The sequence below is a fragment of the Curcuma longa genome, chromosome 6 (assembly GCF_044706935.1).
Source record: "Curcuma longa cultivar G26 ecotype Majalengka, Jawa Barat chromosome 6, ITB_CL_G26_1.1, whole genome shotgun sequence".
Lineage (NCBI taxonomy): Eukaryota > Viridiplantae > Streptophyta > Magnoliopsida > Zingiberales > Zingiberaceae > Curcuma > Curcuma longa.
Window position 1 is genome coordinate 7,223,307 of NC_133866.1, and position 17,560 is coordinate 7,240,866.

The 17,560-nt window shown below is 38.1% G+C and overlaps 2 protein-coding genes across 3 annotated transcripts; one reads left to right on the forward strand and one right to left on the reverse strand.

Annotated features, from left to right (window-relative positions):
- Positions 1-428: 428 nt before the first annotated feature.
- Positions 429-3,402, reverse strand: LOC141830718 (xyloglucan galactosyltransferase KATAMARI1 homolog). 2 transcript variants are annotated; one of them, XM_074718135.1, is made up of 2 exons: positions 2,655-3,402; positions 429-2,576 (listed from the first exon to the last, which is right to left on the reverse strand). In XM_074718135.1, exons 1-2 carry the CDS (start codon positions 2,866-2,868, stop codon positions 1,093-1,095), a joined length of 1,698 nt encoding a protein of 565 aa, XP_074574236.1. In that variant the 5' UTR covers positions 2,869-3,402; the 3' UTR covers positions 429-1,092. The 2 variants fall into 2 exon arrangements, with proteins under 2 accessions (XP_074574236.1, XP_074574235.1); XM_074718134.1 differs by having other exon boundaries at positions 429-3,402.
- A 4,559-nt stretch (positions 3,403-7,961) lies between these two features.
- On the forward strand, positions 7,962-15,993 carry LOC141830709 (uncharacterized). Its single transcript, XM_074718125.1, has 2 exons — positions 7,962-9,654; positions 15,419-15,993. The coding sequence occupies exons 1-2, from the start codon at positions 8,014-8,016 to the stop codon at positions 15,746-15,748; spliced, it is 1,971 nt and encodes a 656-aa protein (XP_074574226.1). The 5' UTR covers positions 7,962-8,013; the 3' UTR covers positions 15,749-15,993.
- The last annotated feature ends 1,567 nt before the right edge of the window (positions 15,994-17,560 follow it).

The window sequence follows — 17,560 nt, forward strand, 5'->3', positions numbered from 1 at the left end:
TGTGACATTTGAATAATTAGTGATGTTGAAATGTTACTTCAAAAGTTACTTTGCTTCTTAAATTTATTTGATAGATAGAATGTGAAGTAAACTATCCATCCAAAATATATTGATGTAAATTAGATACTTAATAAAAAAAATAGTTAGACAACATTTAGCTATCAATCTAATTTTTTATATTCATACAAAACATCTCAGAGTGCCACAGGCTGACAACTGTCTATCTCTACACACAGACAGACATGAATCAAATTATTAATATTTTATAAAACCTCTTCCTGGTGATCAAAGTTATTGTCTTTCACCTCCAGCTGAAGTTGCAACATTTTACAGAATAACATTTTCCAAATAAACAAAGGTACTAACTGTAGATAAATTCAACAGCATTTTACAGAATAACATTTTGTGCTATGACCTGTCATCCTCGATTAATTTATGCATGCAGAATACACAAAATCAACTTCATCCTCCTCATCTTCTTCTGCATCTTCCAATTAACTTCACCAGCTCTTTCACCTTTTCCAGCAGTCTACTGTATGCGTTTGGATCATCGATCATATGATGCCACCAAGCAGACAATCCACAGTCATTCAACATTACTGGAACAGAGATGCAATGGATAATATGTTATATTAACATTCACTAAGAATACAACTTTGTTAGATTTCTTCTCTCAATGATGTATCGACGATAACTTGATTCTTTATCGATGGATTTATGAATGTGCTAAAGCCATCTGAAGTGTTCCCCCCTTAATTCTATGTCAACCTCAACTTTGTTAGCTTATCAAGCACACCTAGCTGCAAATACACAGGTATTTGTACTAAACCCTCAGATTCAGTCTGAGGGTGTATATCATAGCAAGAAAACCATCACTATTATATCTTTGTAAAACATGTTAAACAAGAAAGCAAATGCACTAGTGAAACAAAAAAGTATGAACATAACAAAGATAGAACTCCTGCTACCTTCTATATCTGTGGAAGAAAGGGTAGTCAAGACTTACAAGCTCCTTAAAAGCAGCTAATCTCATTGCATAGATCACGAGTTTTAAGTTGGGAGTGTTTGATCCAACTGGGCATTGCATTTAGATCAAGATTGATCCCTTTGTTCAATCTTCCAAGAATTCTTAGCAGCTTCAGCAGACGAACTATTAGAAACAACATTGGCATCTTTGGGCTTAGAGAAGAAAGGATCCCATTCGTGTGTCCCAACTCTCCTCTGTCCTTCCAACAGAGCATACTTCCAACTATTTTCCTCGATGAAGTCTTTATCTTCGGTTTCGTCTATTATGTCTCTCCTTAGCTTCATAACTTTGTCGATCATTGCCTGCACTGCCACATCGAAGGCATCGTTCAGCGTCTCCAGTTTAGACCGAGGATCTGCATAAATAACCCTGGGTATGAGACCTATGACCTGCTCCCTCATCACCTTCACAACATCAGGATGAATTTGCTTCAGTCTTTCTTCAATACTGACATTCCTTTTTCGGATATCATCTTCAGGAATGAACACTGAATAGGTGGAGAAGTTTCGCGGAAGATGCCAAGTGTATTGGACATATGCCGATCCAGGATGGAAGAAAACTGGTATGCAACCTGCCAAGATCGAATCAAAAGCTGATCTTCTTGTATATGAGTCACCCTGCGGTTGCAAGCAGAACAAAGAGCTCTGGAACATCTGCATTATGGTGCTGGGGGAATGGCACTTGCTCTCCCCCAAGTCACACTCCAGCAACTTGCAAACCTTGGAATTCTTGCACTGCTCTATGATCTGGCCTCTAATTGACTTGGAGCTGCCAGGGCGAGGAGCTCCTGCAAAGGAGAATAAGTGCTTCCTCTTCAGCTTCCTCATACGGTCCTGCCAAGCAAAGACATCAGCATCATTTGCAGGGTGGAAATAGGTGGGATAAGGGATTGCGAAATCGTTGGAGTTCCATGGACTCGACTCCACCACCAGCATGGACATGTTCTTGGCAGCCGGCAAGAACAAGAGCTTGTTTCCCCAATCTGAGTCCAAATCCGTCAGCCTCCGGAAGTCCCAAGTAATCCTCCCTGCCACCAAGAAATGGTCTCTCCCACCCATCACGCTCCACTCCGGCCGCTTCATGAGCCAGTCGACCAAATCGAGCGACGCAGCGTCTCTCACCGAGGTGTTGTAGCCCCAAAGGTAGCGCGAGATGTCGAAGCCAGCATAGAATGGCACAAAGATGGCGGCCGCGACGGATGAGTCATTGGTCAAGCACTCGTACCTTTTCATCCGGTTGTTGAAGATGACGTCGACGGCGAATTGGTTGGTAGCATGCCACCCGGTGTCGGAGAAGACGCCCTCGGTGTTCTCCAGGGGTGGCCCGAGGCCAGCATTGGAGGTGAACTTGCACATGTTGGTCCAAAGGCTCAGCTTTCTACACTCCCTGAGCATGTCATCATTGAACCGCGGAGGGAGGTCATGGACGTAGATGTACCGCCCACCGCAGGGGTCGCTCTTGTTCTCGAGCGTCTTCAGAGCGTCCGTGAAGGGGAAGAAGGTCTTCGGCAGCACTGAAGGGCCGGCCGATGGCTTCGATTTGGGCCGTCCTGGACGGTGGATCGATGGCTTGGGTTCAGGCAGCGGCGGAGGCCCCAATTGAGATGAACGGGACGCAAGTGACTCACCAGGTAGGGTTCTGTCTGTTGCAATTTCTTGTCGCTGTCGGGGATTGATCGAAATTGAGAATAAGGAAAAGGATTGCTGGGCCGGGTTGGAGGTGCTACCGCTGCCACTGAGCACTCGGAATTGGAAATAGAAGATGAAAGCCCAGAAGAAGACGCAGAGGCTGGCGAGGAAGCACACACGCGGCTGCAGAGGTTTACCACTCGCCTTCTCCATCTACCTCCGATGGATGACGCCGGCAGCCACTACTGATCCATATCCTTTTCGACCTTATTCAGAGATTTCAACACCACATCAGATCAAAACTTGGACATGGTTCCAAACTCTGAGACGAAGAAAGAAACCCTAATTACTTCAGCCACTATGAAATGTGACACAGAACAAGATCACATGATGTCCAAAATTCCATCTCTATGCATCAGATTACAAACTTCGAACCGGAGGCACGCAAAGAAGGTGATTTGTTCTCTAAAGAAAGACGGAACAAAAAACGGATCTTGACGCTTGGAAACCAGAAACCAGAGAATCAACAAATCGGCGAGGAAATAGTGGCGGAATTTAAGGGAAACTGACGCCGGAGGAGGAAGTTCTCCTTCGCAAAGTAGAAGGAGCACGACCAAATGACGCAGACCTGCCATTTATGGGCCGAGCCCAGCTTCTCCTCCGCCGATTTCACGGTGGTGCTCGTGGCGTCCTCCGTCGGTGGCCGGTTGCGTGCGACCGCCGCATGTGGAAATTGGAATTAGGTTCAAATCGTGTCGGTGCCCGGAACCGCAACAACTCGAAACGGTTTGTGTTGTCGCATAGTGGAAAACGAGCATGGGAGCCGGTCGATTTTTGGCAATTATTGGAGTGAGATGAGGCGCATAATCACGTGGTATCGTGCGGGTAGGCGGCGATCGAAGCGAACAGAAAGAAAACAACTCACGCGCTATTTCTCTCGCAAACAAAAATAATAATTACTATAATTAAAAATATTAATTGGATTAAGAAATATTCTTTTTTATTTCATATATGTATATATATCAATTTGATTTAGCCACCTAACATGAGTATCCCATGGAACCCATTTAATAGACTAATCTTAACTAATCTTGCTAACTCATTAATACAATTTATATGCCTCACTTAACCATCTAATTTCACAGTATTAATTGTGTCATAAAAATAATTATCCATTTATTAAAATCTCATAAAGTTTAAAATTAACTAAATGTTTTACAGAATTAAGCTTATAATATAATATATATATATATATATATATATATATATATATATATATATAATCTTTTAATTCATCTCAACTTTTTAAAATTTAAAGTTCTGCTTATCATTATTATCCTAAATCCTAAACTCTAATTTACTTGACAACACATTTAGTCCATTTGATCTCGCTCAAATTAATTGACTTATTTAAGCTCGACTAACATGATCTAATTAAGTTGAGCAATCCAACTAGGGTTGTTAGACGAATCAGTCTATCAAAAATTCATCATTTGACGAATGAGGTGAAATAATGCACATAGGATAAGCGAAGATAAGATGTCGGGTAGGCATCTTCAGCAGCTTTAGGTGTCGGGTAAGCGTCTTTGACGTCTTCGTATAACATCTTTAGGTGTCGGGTAAGCATCTTCGGGTGTTGGGATAGGCAGCATCTGTCGGCATCTTCAGGTGTCAGGTAGGCATTTTTCGATGTCAAGTAGGTGTCTTCGGCTTGGTATTGTATATAGCGTAGCATTACCTCGACTTAACATTGTATATAGCATTACCTCGGCTTGGCGTATTCGACGTCTTCGAATGTCGAGTAGGCATCTTCAAATGTTGGGTAGGCGTTTTCGACTTGGCGAAGATAGATATGTCTAATATAGATAGTGCTAACATATAGGCATGTTTAACATATGCATGTCTAACTTACTATTTTTTATTATTTTATTATTTTCTATTATTTTGTATATGTCTAACTTACTATTTTATCTGTTATTTTATATATGTCTAACTTATTACTTTTTCTACTATTTTATTAATTTTTTTACTATTTTATTTGTTTTTATACTTTCTTTTAGGCAAAAATGGGAGAAGAGTTGATTCATCTTACTTCACAATTTGTACGAATTGATCTATTTGGTTGATTTGTATCAATTTTCGAATGAGTTCTTTTTAATGAGTTAATAAAATTTTAATCTAACCTAAATTATTTTACGAGATGGGTCAACCCAACTAGTACCATCTAAATACTTCCGAGTAAATCGGTCCAACAAGTACGTACAAGAGACAAAGAATTACTAAATCATATTGCTTCAAAATCTAATAATTTAATACTATTTTTAAATTACAAGACGCCCCTGATTAGTGCTGACTAACACGCGATGGAAAAGTACAGCGACAACTGTTAGTGGGAATCTAAATCAGAATTAATATGACCTATTAATTAATTAATTAATTAATCAATTAATTAAAGTGAAAAAGAACAGGGCAATGCGGTGGCGAAGGAAGTCCTAATCAAAAGCTGTCAAATCCAAAAATATTATGGAAGCATTCGTATAAAGTTTTTTGTGCAGGCAGTGGGGCCAGTGGCCCATCGTCATCACCACAGGCAATCCTGCACCACAAACAGGGGACACCGTTGAGTGCGAGCGTATGGGCAGACGCCTCAGCCAGCAGAAGAGATAAAATTTGGCTTTCGTGCACCGAAGCTCAAGGCCAAACCGGGATTAAGACACTTGTACGGTCGAGATTATTTTTTTTCTTTTTCTTTTTATTTCTAATTTTGTTTTAGGTTTATTTATATAATAACTAAGTAAACGCGAGGTAGCTTAGTTGAAGCTTGCGTTTATCTTATACTCTGTTGAATGTCCTATTAATTCGAGTTTATCTATCAATTATTTAGTTAAAAAATAGATTTTAGTTAAAAAATAGATTATAGGTAAAGAATTCATTGTCTATGATGAACTAAAGATTTTTCTTATGAATATATTCCTTTCAAATAGTTCCATTAATGTATTACTAGAAGAGAACCATAGAAAGAAGAATAAATTGTATTAGATGATTAAGGAGTTTTAATTGAAACACTCTTATGAATCCAATTGTTGCGAAAGGTATTAATGCACACTTTAGGCGCCCTTTCATGGTCTGCCCTAAGACCTATAGAAGGAAGATAAATCATAGTACCGAATAACCTCCTAGATGAGAGGAATTTTATAATCTAAAAGTATTGAAATAAGAGAAATGAATCGAGGAAAACAAGAGAGCTCTTGATTTGATTTTTTTTTAATAATTTTTTAGTGTGCTGTGAACCTTTGAAGGGACCTCTTTCTTACCCTCTATATCTATTTAAGACACCAATTTAGCTATAAAGATAGTGGTCAATACTCACATATACTATCATAAATAGACGATGTGCCCTCGGGGCTACGGTGTAGTGGTTAGACATCTAGTGTGGATCTCAAGCATCTCAGGGTTAAGACTCAATTGTGGTGTACTATAAGTAAGGATGGATCCAGAAATTATACTTGGGGGAGGCTTGAATTAGAGTTGATGAGAATACTTATTTTCACCGTAACATCTTACTCTCCTCCTCTTTCTCACTTCACCGTTGCTGACAGGTGACAAAGCCGATTGCTTTTTGTCTTCTCCAAAGGTGACATTTAATATCTGTTACTATCGAATATTGATCTCACTACCTCGATATATTCTAAATTATTATTCAATATTTGTTACTATCAAATAAACTATTTGTTGTTTGTTGGGCTTAGGGCGAAGGACAATAAGGCTAGACAAAATAAAAATTGGAGCTTCCTATTATAGGATGAAAAATTGCTATGGTGACTTATTCTTTCCACTATTGGCATTTGGCCGAAGATTAGAAATAAAGTAAGTCAAAAGACTAAAAGATAAATCAAATAGAATAGTAGGAACTAAGATTTTTTATGTAATGGATAATAGATGAGTCGTTTAGATAGGTCATCACAAGCGTTTCTTGATTTACCATGATGACCGATGGAAAACTTCCTTGGGACTAAGCTAATCATTTTCAGGAATAATCGATGTAACAAAGGAATTGTATGCCTTGATTATTTTTAACTATTCTCTCACCAAGTTAAACCTCATCTTAGCAACAAAGTCTAATATTGATTCCATCCTCGGGCGATCCTCGGTTAAGTTTGGCAACCAAACCAAGCAACTTGATCGATCAAGCTATACTCCCACGAGTGTAGCGTAGTTGGTATTGGGATGACAGATTTACTAGATTGGACACGAGTCGATTCTTGAGGATTTCATCGCCTGAAGTATGCCCTCGCACCTATGAGATGTTGCGTACTCATGATTTACCTGTCTATATCTCGCTGTGGAGTTGGCAATACTAAGCTGCTTGAGGTGAGCAAAATCACCTTTTTCCGGATTGATCAATCAAACTATGATGAGCTCAAGCGAATCAAACACACCCCAACTCAACATTGATTGAAATATAATTTCTCACGTTCATCCAATTATGTCTTCACATTATGGATCAGAGAGGTTAGAACTCAATTGAGGTTAGAAAATCAAATTAATCTCGGCCCATAAACAAGCCCAATTTGGGTAAGATTTGAGGCCCAATAAGAAGAAGCCCAATTAAACCCAATCCAAACTTACCCATTTTTTCCCCCACCGCTTTTTTCGCGTCGCGTCGCCCTCATCACATGACCATTAAACCACTAACCACGCTCAGCACGTGCTGCCCACGTGCTCGGTCCAATTATTGACCGTTGATCCCCGACTTCTCGATCGCGAAATTGATGCTTAATAATTACCGCACCAATCTGGCATTTAATCGTCGCCTGGACCACCTAATCAGGCCGGCTTTATATTTCCGACCCTTCCTTGGTCCTCTCCTCTACGGACAAACCGGCCGGTCCGCCCTCCCAAATGAAATAATTGCCATCGCCACGCTTTGGACTTTTATTTCTTTTCTTTTCTTTTCTTTTCATCTTTCTTTCGAATCGGTTCCTCTTTCCTTTTCCTTCTCCTTCTCGCTTTCCTTCGGCATCCACGCAACATTAACATTTGGATTGATAGATAGATAGATAGAGATATACGCACGCACTGAATACGTGCGATTATTTGAAAAAGAAAAAAAAAGGGGGAGAAATTCCAGATACATGCACTTGTCCGCGGCTTTGGGTCGCCCGGATCAGCCCCCCTCTCTCCTTGCCCTTTGCGCTCCTTGATCGTCGCTGTTCCATCTCTCGGTCTTTGCCGTCTCCGAGTTTGATTTGAACGTGGAAAGCGGTTTCTGGTTTTAGCTGACGGCTGCTGGAGGTCGAACGGCTGGTGCGAAACCCTCGAGGGAGAGAGGGAGAAGGAGGGAGGCGAGGCGTCGGCATGGCCGGCCTGGATCCGATCAAGTACGCGCACAGCCCGGCGCACAGGGCCGTGCTCGCGCGTGATTACTCCGGGCTCAAGCGCGTGATCTCCGCGCTGCCGCGCCTGGCGGACGCCGCCTCCGTGCGCGCCGAGGCGGCGTCGCTCGCGGAGGAGGAGAAGGCCGACGCGGTCTCCGCCGTGATCGACCGCCGCGATGTTCCTGGTAGGGAGACGCCGCTGCATCTCGCGGTCCGCCTCGGTGACGCCGCCGCGGTCGAGATGCTAATGGCCGCCGGCGCTGACTGGAGCCTCCAGAACGAGCAGGGTTGGAGCGCGCTGCAGGAGGCCATATGCGCTCGGGAGGAGAACCTCGCCCGCATCATCGTCCGCCACTACCAGCCTCTCGCCTGGGCCAAGTGGTGCCGCCGCTTGCCGCGGGTCGTCGCTACCATGCGTCGGATGCGGGACTTTTACATGGAGATCACCTTCCACTTCGAGAGCTCTGTCATCCCTTTCATCTCTCGAATCGCCCCTTCCGACACCTACAAGATCTGGAAGCGGGGGTCAAATCTCCGGGCCGATATGACTCTCGCCGGATTCGATGGCTTCAGGATTCAACGATCTGACCAAAGCGTTCTTTTCCTCGGCGATGGATCTGAGGACGGGAAGGTTCCACCTGGGTCCCTGTGCATGATTTCGCACAAGGACAAGGAGGTAATGAATGCTTTGGATGGGGCTGGCGCGCCAGCCACAGAGGCAGAGGTCCAGCAAGAAGTCGCCGCGATGTCTCAGACAAACATATTCCGGCCAGGGCTCGACGTCACCCAGGCAGTCCTTCTTCCGCAGTTGACATGGAGGCGGCAGGAGAGGTCAGAAATGGTTGGACCTTGGAAGGCTAAGGTGTATGACATGCATAATGTTATGGTGAGTGTCAAGTCCCGCCGGGTGCCAGGGGCAATGACTGATGAAGAATTCCTCTCTGCCTGTAATGATAATGATACGGAGACTGAAGAGTTTGATGATATTTTGACGGAAGAGGAGCGGAATCAATTAGAGCATGCTCTCAAAATGGAATCACCTGACATAATTGATGAATACCAATCAGATGGGCATGTTGCTCATCGACATAGTTGCTATGAGGCCGGGGAGATTGAAATCCAAGATGTAGGTAGTAGTAGTAGTAGCAGTAGTATTTGTGAGAGTAGACAGGACAGGAAAAGTTGGTTTAGTAGTTGGGGAAGGAGGGGAAACAATCAAAAACAAGAGGGACAGAAGAAAGATATTCCTCCAAGAAGTTCACTTTGTGTGGAGGAGAAAGTGAGTGATCTCCTTGGTGATTCTCCATCTCATTACCAGAGTAGACCAGGAAAGCACTCAGTAGAGGTTATTAACAAGGGGGAGGAGGTTAAGAGAGGAAAGGACAGGGATTCAAAAAAGTCGGGAATCAGTTCTGAAAATGGATATCGCCGCAAAGAGAGTAGCAAAGAGAGCGAGTATAAGAAAGGTCTAAGGCCTGTTTTATGGCTCTCTCCAGATTTTCCACTCAGGACTGAAGAGCTATTACCATTGCTTGATATCATGGCAAACAAAGTCAAGGCAATTCGTCGTCTAAGGGATCTTCTCACTACAAAGCTCCCTCCTGGAACATTCCCAGTCAAGGTATGAGATTAAAATAACATGAAATTTACTTCTTTTTTTTTTTTTTTTTTTTTGCTAACCTCTTTTGGCATTTACCAAATTGTGCCATTCAAGCTTTGCAATGATTGTTCATAGCATTCTCGCACATGACTGACCACTGTTATTTTGTGTGTTTAGTGTTAGAAAGTGTTCCTTTAAAAATTGTGAAATCTGTCCTTAGAAATGAATTGTTTATCGTGTGAAGATCCACCCGTAGACTGCTATGTAATTCTTTGTAAGTCTATTTGTACACTGCTACTCTCACAGAATTTCATGCTTCTATGATGCAGCTGCCCTGTTATCAAACTATTACCATGTTATGCTTTGCTTCTTCCTTAGACTGTGAAGTTTTAATTTAGTTTGGTTTAAAATCTGTCCTTTAACTTACAAGGAGATGCTTAGGGTATTGGCTTTGTTGTTGGAAAATTCAGTGTTGATGATCCACGCCCTTGGAATGGTTATCATTGGAGATGGTATATAAGGTGATCAGGAGCTAATCTTCAGGTTATTCTTGCAGTTGTATAATAGCTTTTGTAGAAGAAAGATATAGGTTGTTGATTACATATAGTATAGAAGAAAAAATATTTGCTGGTTTGACTACATATAGTATATTACCTTAGCCTGCCATTGCATTATGCAAAGTCATCACTACGAATACCTTGGCTATTTAGATACTTTATAGTTTTGTTTCTTTAGTTTCTATTTATCCTTTTTCTATATAATCTATTTTCCATTTCTATATGCTTTTGCCATTGTAAATATTTTTCTCATTTTATCATCCGTTTATCAGAAATATACCTAACAAACCATAGATTATAGCATTTAATTGTATCTGTTTTGAGCATCCATCTCATTGTTTTCATCTTTACTACATTAGTATTTTCTTCTTCTTTTATCCACCAGGACTATGCCTAACACTCAGGCATTATAGTTTTTTTAATCTATCCTAGTAACCTCACACATTCATTTCGACCGTAATTTTTTTCAATATTAATAGTTTTATGCATTTTTAAAATATCCAACACTCTAATCCATTAAGTGTGGTTTGGTTATATTACATTTTTTACCCCTTGGAATGTTTCACACACACTTCTTAAGAATACCAAGGAATGTATGTCTTTGTCAATGATCTACTAGAAACTGAAGTATGAAAGGATTGGTTGAATGTGAAAACATCACTGAGAGAGTATCAAGTATTTGAATGGCGTCTTAGTATTGTTCCTCAATTTTGCATCCTTTGATGAATGAAGATTGTATGTGTCATCTTTCTTTTACTATGAGGTGACAAAAGAAGATCCATATGAGATGACGTGATATAAAGGCATTATGAGAGAGAGATAGCATGTAGGCGATGAGTGAAATTTTGGCAGAGTTATTTGCTGAGTTGTAAAAGGGGAAGCAAGGAAGCTAGCCTCGTCTATTGCATTAAATAGTCACATATATCAGGATATGTACATTTGAAATCATTGCAAGGACTATCAATGGCCAGCCTCTTCAAATTTCAGCCATTTAATGAGACACCAGAACATCTCTTCTGCGCTATATAATCTATACCAGGACAAAGTGGTAAGTTAAGTTTAATCATTTATTAGCAGGATTCATTTGGCTACTGGAAAGTGGTAATAAATTTGTCTCAAGTATGCATCTCTAAAGAGAGGTTTGCTATAGTTGTTGTAGTCTAATTATCTTAACCTCCTAGGTGAGAGATATGACTCATTGACTTTGTTAGGAGGAATTGCTAGCCCAAGATAGTAGTAGGTCACTTTTCTAAGCTTATAAATTCCCTCATTAGCCCACAATTTAACATATGAGATTGAACTAGGTTTGTCACCACTTGACTCCCTGTAAAAATTAAAGTCTAACTCAACCTGGAATTATCACTCATAGGTGGGATGAGACTATCACATGGATTTCCCTTTCCAGATATCTCACAATGACTAGGTTTTCATAATCCATTGACTTTGTTGAGCTGCACTTGAGCCCAAATTAATCATAGCTCATTTATCCAAGCTTATAAGTGCTCATAATTAGCCCACAACTCACAACTCAGTTTGTAAATTAAACTAGAGTTTCACCATTGGGTTCAGTCTAAACAAACATAACTTAACTTTTAGTTTTAATCCTAAATCTTATTTTTCTAGTTCACAATAAATCAATACTAATCCTATTAGGCCTATGCTAACTTGATTAGGTAAACCAATTAAATGCATCCAACCCCCATTACTAAATTGTTGGTTTAATTAATTTATCTTAGGTTAATCATGCTGAAACACCATGATTTTTATAATAAATATATAACAAAATTATACCCTAATTACACCTACTTAAAGGTGTTGATTAGGTAGGGCTCAAGCCCTAAACATAGGCTAGGTGGTGCTTCTTAACCAATGGGATAGGTTGGGCATTCCATGTATCTTGCCCAACCAAGTCCCCACTCCTCTTCCTCTAAAAATAAAATACCATGTGAACTAGGGGGGAAGGCCGTCAACCTCTTGGACACCTGGATTATCAAATAATAATAATAATAATAATAATACCATTCAAATGCCCTAAAATGAAAAAAGAGGTATTATTGGCCTTTTTGCTGCAAATTTACTAGAATATCCTTAAAAGTTCAAAAGATTATAAAAATTTCTCAAATTTCCTTATGAGTACCACCTCATCCCTCATCTAAATACATTCTCAATCTCTTCTCAACTTCATAATTCTCCTACTCATTTTTCATTCTCCCACAATCTCTTTTTTAATCTCATGTTTTCTCTTATTCTTTTCTAATTTTTAAAAATTTTTAATACTAATATTTGTATTATTCTAATGTCTTTTGTTGTTGTATCCCATATCATACTCAATTGTCCATGTTATCCACTCTTCTTAATAGGCATATTGTTTTTTTTTAAATTATTATAAATCTCCAAGTTTACAATGTTGTGTGACCTTGAGGTCATGGATTCGAGCCACGGAAATAATCTCTTGCAATACAAGATAAAGCTACGTACAATAGATCTAATATGGTACGACCCTTTTCTGGGATTCTGCATTGGCGGGAACTTCGTGCACTGAGCAACCTTTTATAAATCTCCAAGTTTACATATCAAACAAACTATTAAAATGTAACCCCATAGCATTCTCTCTATTTAAAAGAAATATGATTCTACAAAGGTAATGAATTGAACCAAAAGGTGGATGTCCTGATTAAAATTCAGCACTTGCTATCCAAAGCTAGTGGATTTTGCTTAGCAACCTAGGTCTTAGACTCTAATACCTTGATCCTTAGCAAGTCCTCTAATTCATGTCCTTATACTATGTCACTTTGTTTTGAAGAAACATCGATAAAATTTTTAAAGCTGAAAACACTAAAAAAATTCTAAGAAAATTCCTTCAATCTTATGATAATTGTGATGTACATACATCACATGACAAAGAGTTAGGGATGAAAGAAAATGCATAAGGGTAAAAACATAGTAGAGAATTTATACAACAACTACATTCCTTTGTCAGAAAGCAACACAGCAAAAGACCAATACCAGTAGTCACAATCAAATACACAAATAGATAAATCTTAAGCTACACATAAGATGATGAAGTGAAGAAATAAATATAAGCCAATTCCATAACCAAATAAAAACAACTCATTGCCATAGCTAAGTGATATGAGACATTAAATATGATGATCAATTCATGTAAATGGAAAATATATCTCAGTTAATTGTAGCGGCAATGCAAAAATTCACTTATCTATATGAACTGTGATATTTGGTATTAGAGACTAACTAATTCTAAACATGGTGGGGATGTTTGAAAAGGATTGAGCCTGCCTGATGGCAAAGCCACTATTGGGTCTCACTACCATCAAATTAGGGTTGGTTTTTAACTTTGAGTTGGACTTTTGGTTTTGACTAGGATGCTAGACCTTAAGTTGGGAAGATTTTTCATGCCTTAGTTTAGTTCACATGTTGAGTCGTGTGCTAGTGTTGGCAATTTATAAGTAATATATGTATGCTATATTTAACTTGGTCACTGGTTGGGCCTACCAAATTAATGAGGTAGCTCACCCTATGGAGAATTTGTATGAAAGTGAACTTATAGCTAGGCACAGTGGGAAAGGGTTGCTTATAAATAATGGTGTCATTATTGGACATCACATATACATGATGTGATCAATGACGATTCTAGACTCTGTATTACACTTTAGATTTGACAAGATGTCAAGTTTTATGTAGAGCAGACTTTTGATACCATAGTTTAGTCATACATGGTGAGTTGTGAGCCAATGGAAGGGCTTTATATTCTTAAATATGTAGCTATTATTTAACTTAAGCAATTGGGCCAATCATTAAACTTTATGAGTTAACAAATCAATTCTCTCACTTATGTAAAGGTTGGGAGGATTTGTACTAGAGTGGACCTAATTCTATGTATGATGAGATGTATGGAAAGCAATGCGTATACAATGACAGCGCCATTAATGAGCCTCATGTATTAGGGATGTTTGTGGGTTGAGTTAAAACTTAGGATTGATGGGCACTCAAACCTAAAGTGGGAGAGTTTATGACAACTTAGTTTATACTCACATGTTAGTTATGGGATAATAAAGGAGTTTATAAGCTTAGTGGAGTCCATTACTCCAGCTTAACCACTTCAGGCCAGTGGTTGAAACCAATAAAGTTAATGAGTTATCCCATATATGCAAGCCATGATACCAATGCCAATCTAAAGTTTTGGTGCATCAATGTTACGTAGACTTGGTGTGCATGTGTATGATATGGGTATGGATTTAGATTTCTAAGATCTCATTTTTTTTAAAGTTTTACATGTTTTAATGTGGTAAACAAATGTATTGGTGCTTGACTCGTAGTGTCAGGTGTCCGACATGGGTACTGGAAGGCTTGATGAAGAGGCTAAATATTAGAGTGTACAAAAGAATAGATATTTTACCATTTCAAGAAAGCAATGCAGATAACATTTTAAATATTAACAAATTTATTTTTGTTGTTGATCTTTATTAAAGGTGCATGTTCAACATGGAATATCTTCCTAAAGATGAACAATTGGTGCATTTATAGAATTCTATTTAATGATTTTTGTTAATCAGTTTTTTCCGTAATAACTAATTCATTCACTTTTGCTATGCATACTAGATGAAGTTACCTGGCTCATTTAGAATTTGGCATGGGCAGGTAATAGGTATACTGCGTTTGAATAATGAACATGAACAAGTTTGCTTGAATTTTTAAAAGAATTATTCCATTTTAATGTTTGAAGTTAGAGATTTAAAGCTTGTGCCAAAAATAGGTATCTATTTCTTAATTAAAGCTTTAAACTTGAGATGAGCAAAATAATTAGACTAATACATTGAGCACATCTAGCATCTACTACGGTAGAAATTAGAAGCGTTAGTGTCTTTGGTTGTCATCCAAATTATTTAGTCACATGGTGATTGTGTCATTTTGTTGTGTGATATATTCTGCATTTTTATGTTCTCTTCACCTGATTGTTCATAACCTACCTTCTGGTTTCTTATTGCTTGTCTTAAATGCTCTCTTTTTTGCGAGTACTGGTCTACCTCCAAATTTGCACTTTGTAAAGAAAATGATGATGAAATTTAATTCAATCTATTCGACTATGAAAAAAATTTGTTCCAGCAGCATGTGAATCCAACTCAATGTTTGACAGCTAAATGATGGTTGCAACAGTCTTGTCTGGAACACATCTTTTATGTTAATCTGATAATAACAGATACTTGCAGGTTGCCATTCCAGTTGTTCCTACAATCCGCGTCCTGGTTACTTTCACTAAATTTGAGGAGCTACAGCCATTGGAAGAGTTCTCAACACCTCCTTCTAGTCCTGGGAGCCAGTCCCCTGAAACACAGACGTCGAGCTCATGGATTCGATGGATAAAGGTACCCTATCGCCAAAGTAACTCCATAAGCTTAGGACCTAGTAGCCGTGTGGAAGATATACAAGATCCTTTTGTGATTCCACTGGACTATGTGTGGATCACTCCTGAAGCTAAAAAGAAGAAGATACAAGAGAGTAAGAGCAAATCCAAGAAAGGAAAGAGTCAGACGAAGTGAATTATTGTGGATGGAATCTGAACTGAGACGAGATGGGATGTGATGATGCATTTGGGTAAGACTATCCATTGGAAGTTAATCCGTTGATTGATGAATGATGATTGTTACCAATGCTTAAATGTATTCGAACACAATCGTTAAGTTTATTTTAGAAGATTTCAATGGATGGTCATGTACAATATTAGGTGCTTATAAACAGATTTGATAAGATTTGTTGGAATATTGTTTCGCCAGCTGATTGTGGCAAGAGAAAATTTCAAAATGTTCTTTCTATTTTTGTATTTTTATTGGGAAAGCCCTAATTTTTGTTTTTCATAAGATTTTTCTATATATAAAAATAAAAGTAAATAGGTTATGAATGAAATTCAATCTTACGACATATTATTGATTACAAAAATCTCTCCTTAGGCATCAAGCTAAATTGTCTTTGTAATGTTGAAATCAAGGTGAATCAAGTATAAATGTTAGCCATCAATCAAAATCAAAATAAAGATTAGAGTTGAGTAAGAGGAGATTTTGTCAAGACACCAATGAAATTTAATTTAAATATCTTAGAGCATTCATGGTCAAGAAATTGTTCTCGGAGTTTAAAAATTTTATAATATTAGATTATTCGTCAGAATTCATCTGTACTTCTCCATTTACTTTGATAATTTATAAAAAAAATTTTGAAATCGGACTGATGACATTCAAAATTAATCAGATTATAAAAATTCAATAACTGAATTATCATCTTCGGCATTGGGCTGATTAAAGTAGCATCCATAGTCAAAGAACAGGAGCCTATGAATATGAGACCAACGAGTAACCTATAGTCTCTTAGATTAATCTAAGGTGTGTGTGAGTAGGAGTGACCAAAATTTAAATTAAATCAAAATAATTAATTAAATTGAATTAATTTATAATTTCAGTTCCATATATTTAGAAGTTTATTTTTATATTTTCAATTTTAAATTAAACAAGTTAAATCAATTAAATAGTTTTTTTATTAAATAATAATAATAACATATTAAGATTTTTTTTATATTTTTTAAAAAATATTTAAAAGTTTTAATAGTGTTTCAAAATCGGTTAATTCGGATACCGATCAAATTAATAGATGATTTAATTTGTTCGATTTTAATGATATAATTCAATTATTCCGTTAGTTTAAAACAAAGTTTATGTTAATTTGATTTGGAATAATTCGAATTAGTCAGCCTTACGTGTGAATGCTTAGAAAATAAATAATATTAATATGTAAATAGATATATTATTAGTCAATTTCTTCGAGGACATGCAACCTTTGACTTTTGACTAGTAAGCAATCAAATAGAATAAGAATTTTCATAGTGACAACATTTTAAAGGAAATTTCATAGAATTTTCTGTTCTTGCATAAAGAAAAATAAATAGATTAATGACGTTGTTCCAAATTTGTATTATTCACCTGTCACAAACTGATTGATAAGCAGTAATAATTTTTGTTTATTTTATGCTGATATTTGTACGTATTTGACGTTATGTGTGATTAAGAATGACGATGACGTTGAAGTGCCTTTCCGGATAAGTGATAAGCATTGAAACATATGTAACTTAAAAAATTAATGATAAATTCCAATTAATTTCATGGACTCAATATCTGGAGATGATCGATTCAGTTGCACGAAAGTTTTCCATCGACCATTAAGGTAAATCAGCAAGGGCGGAGCCACCCTTGTGGCTACCCGGGCTATAGCCCGGGGGCCCGACGGCATTGAAAGGGGAAAAAAATTTAATTTATAGAGGAGAGAAAAAAAAATTTATGAAATCATGTGCATCTATCCCAATGAGC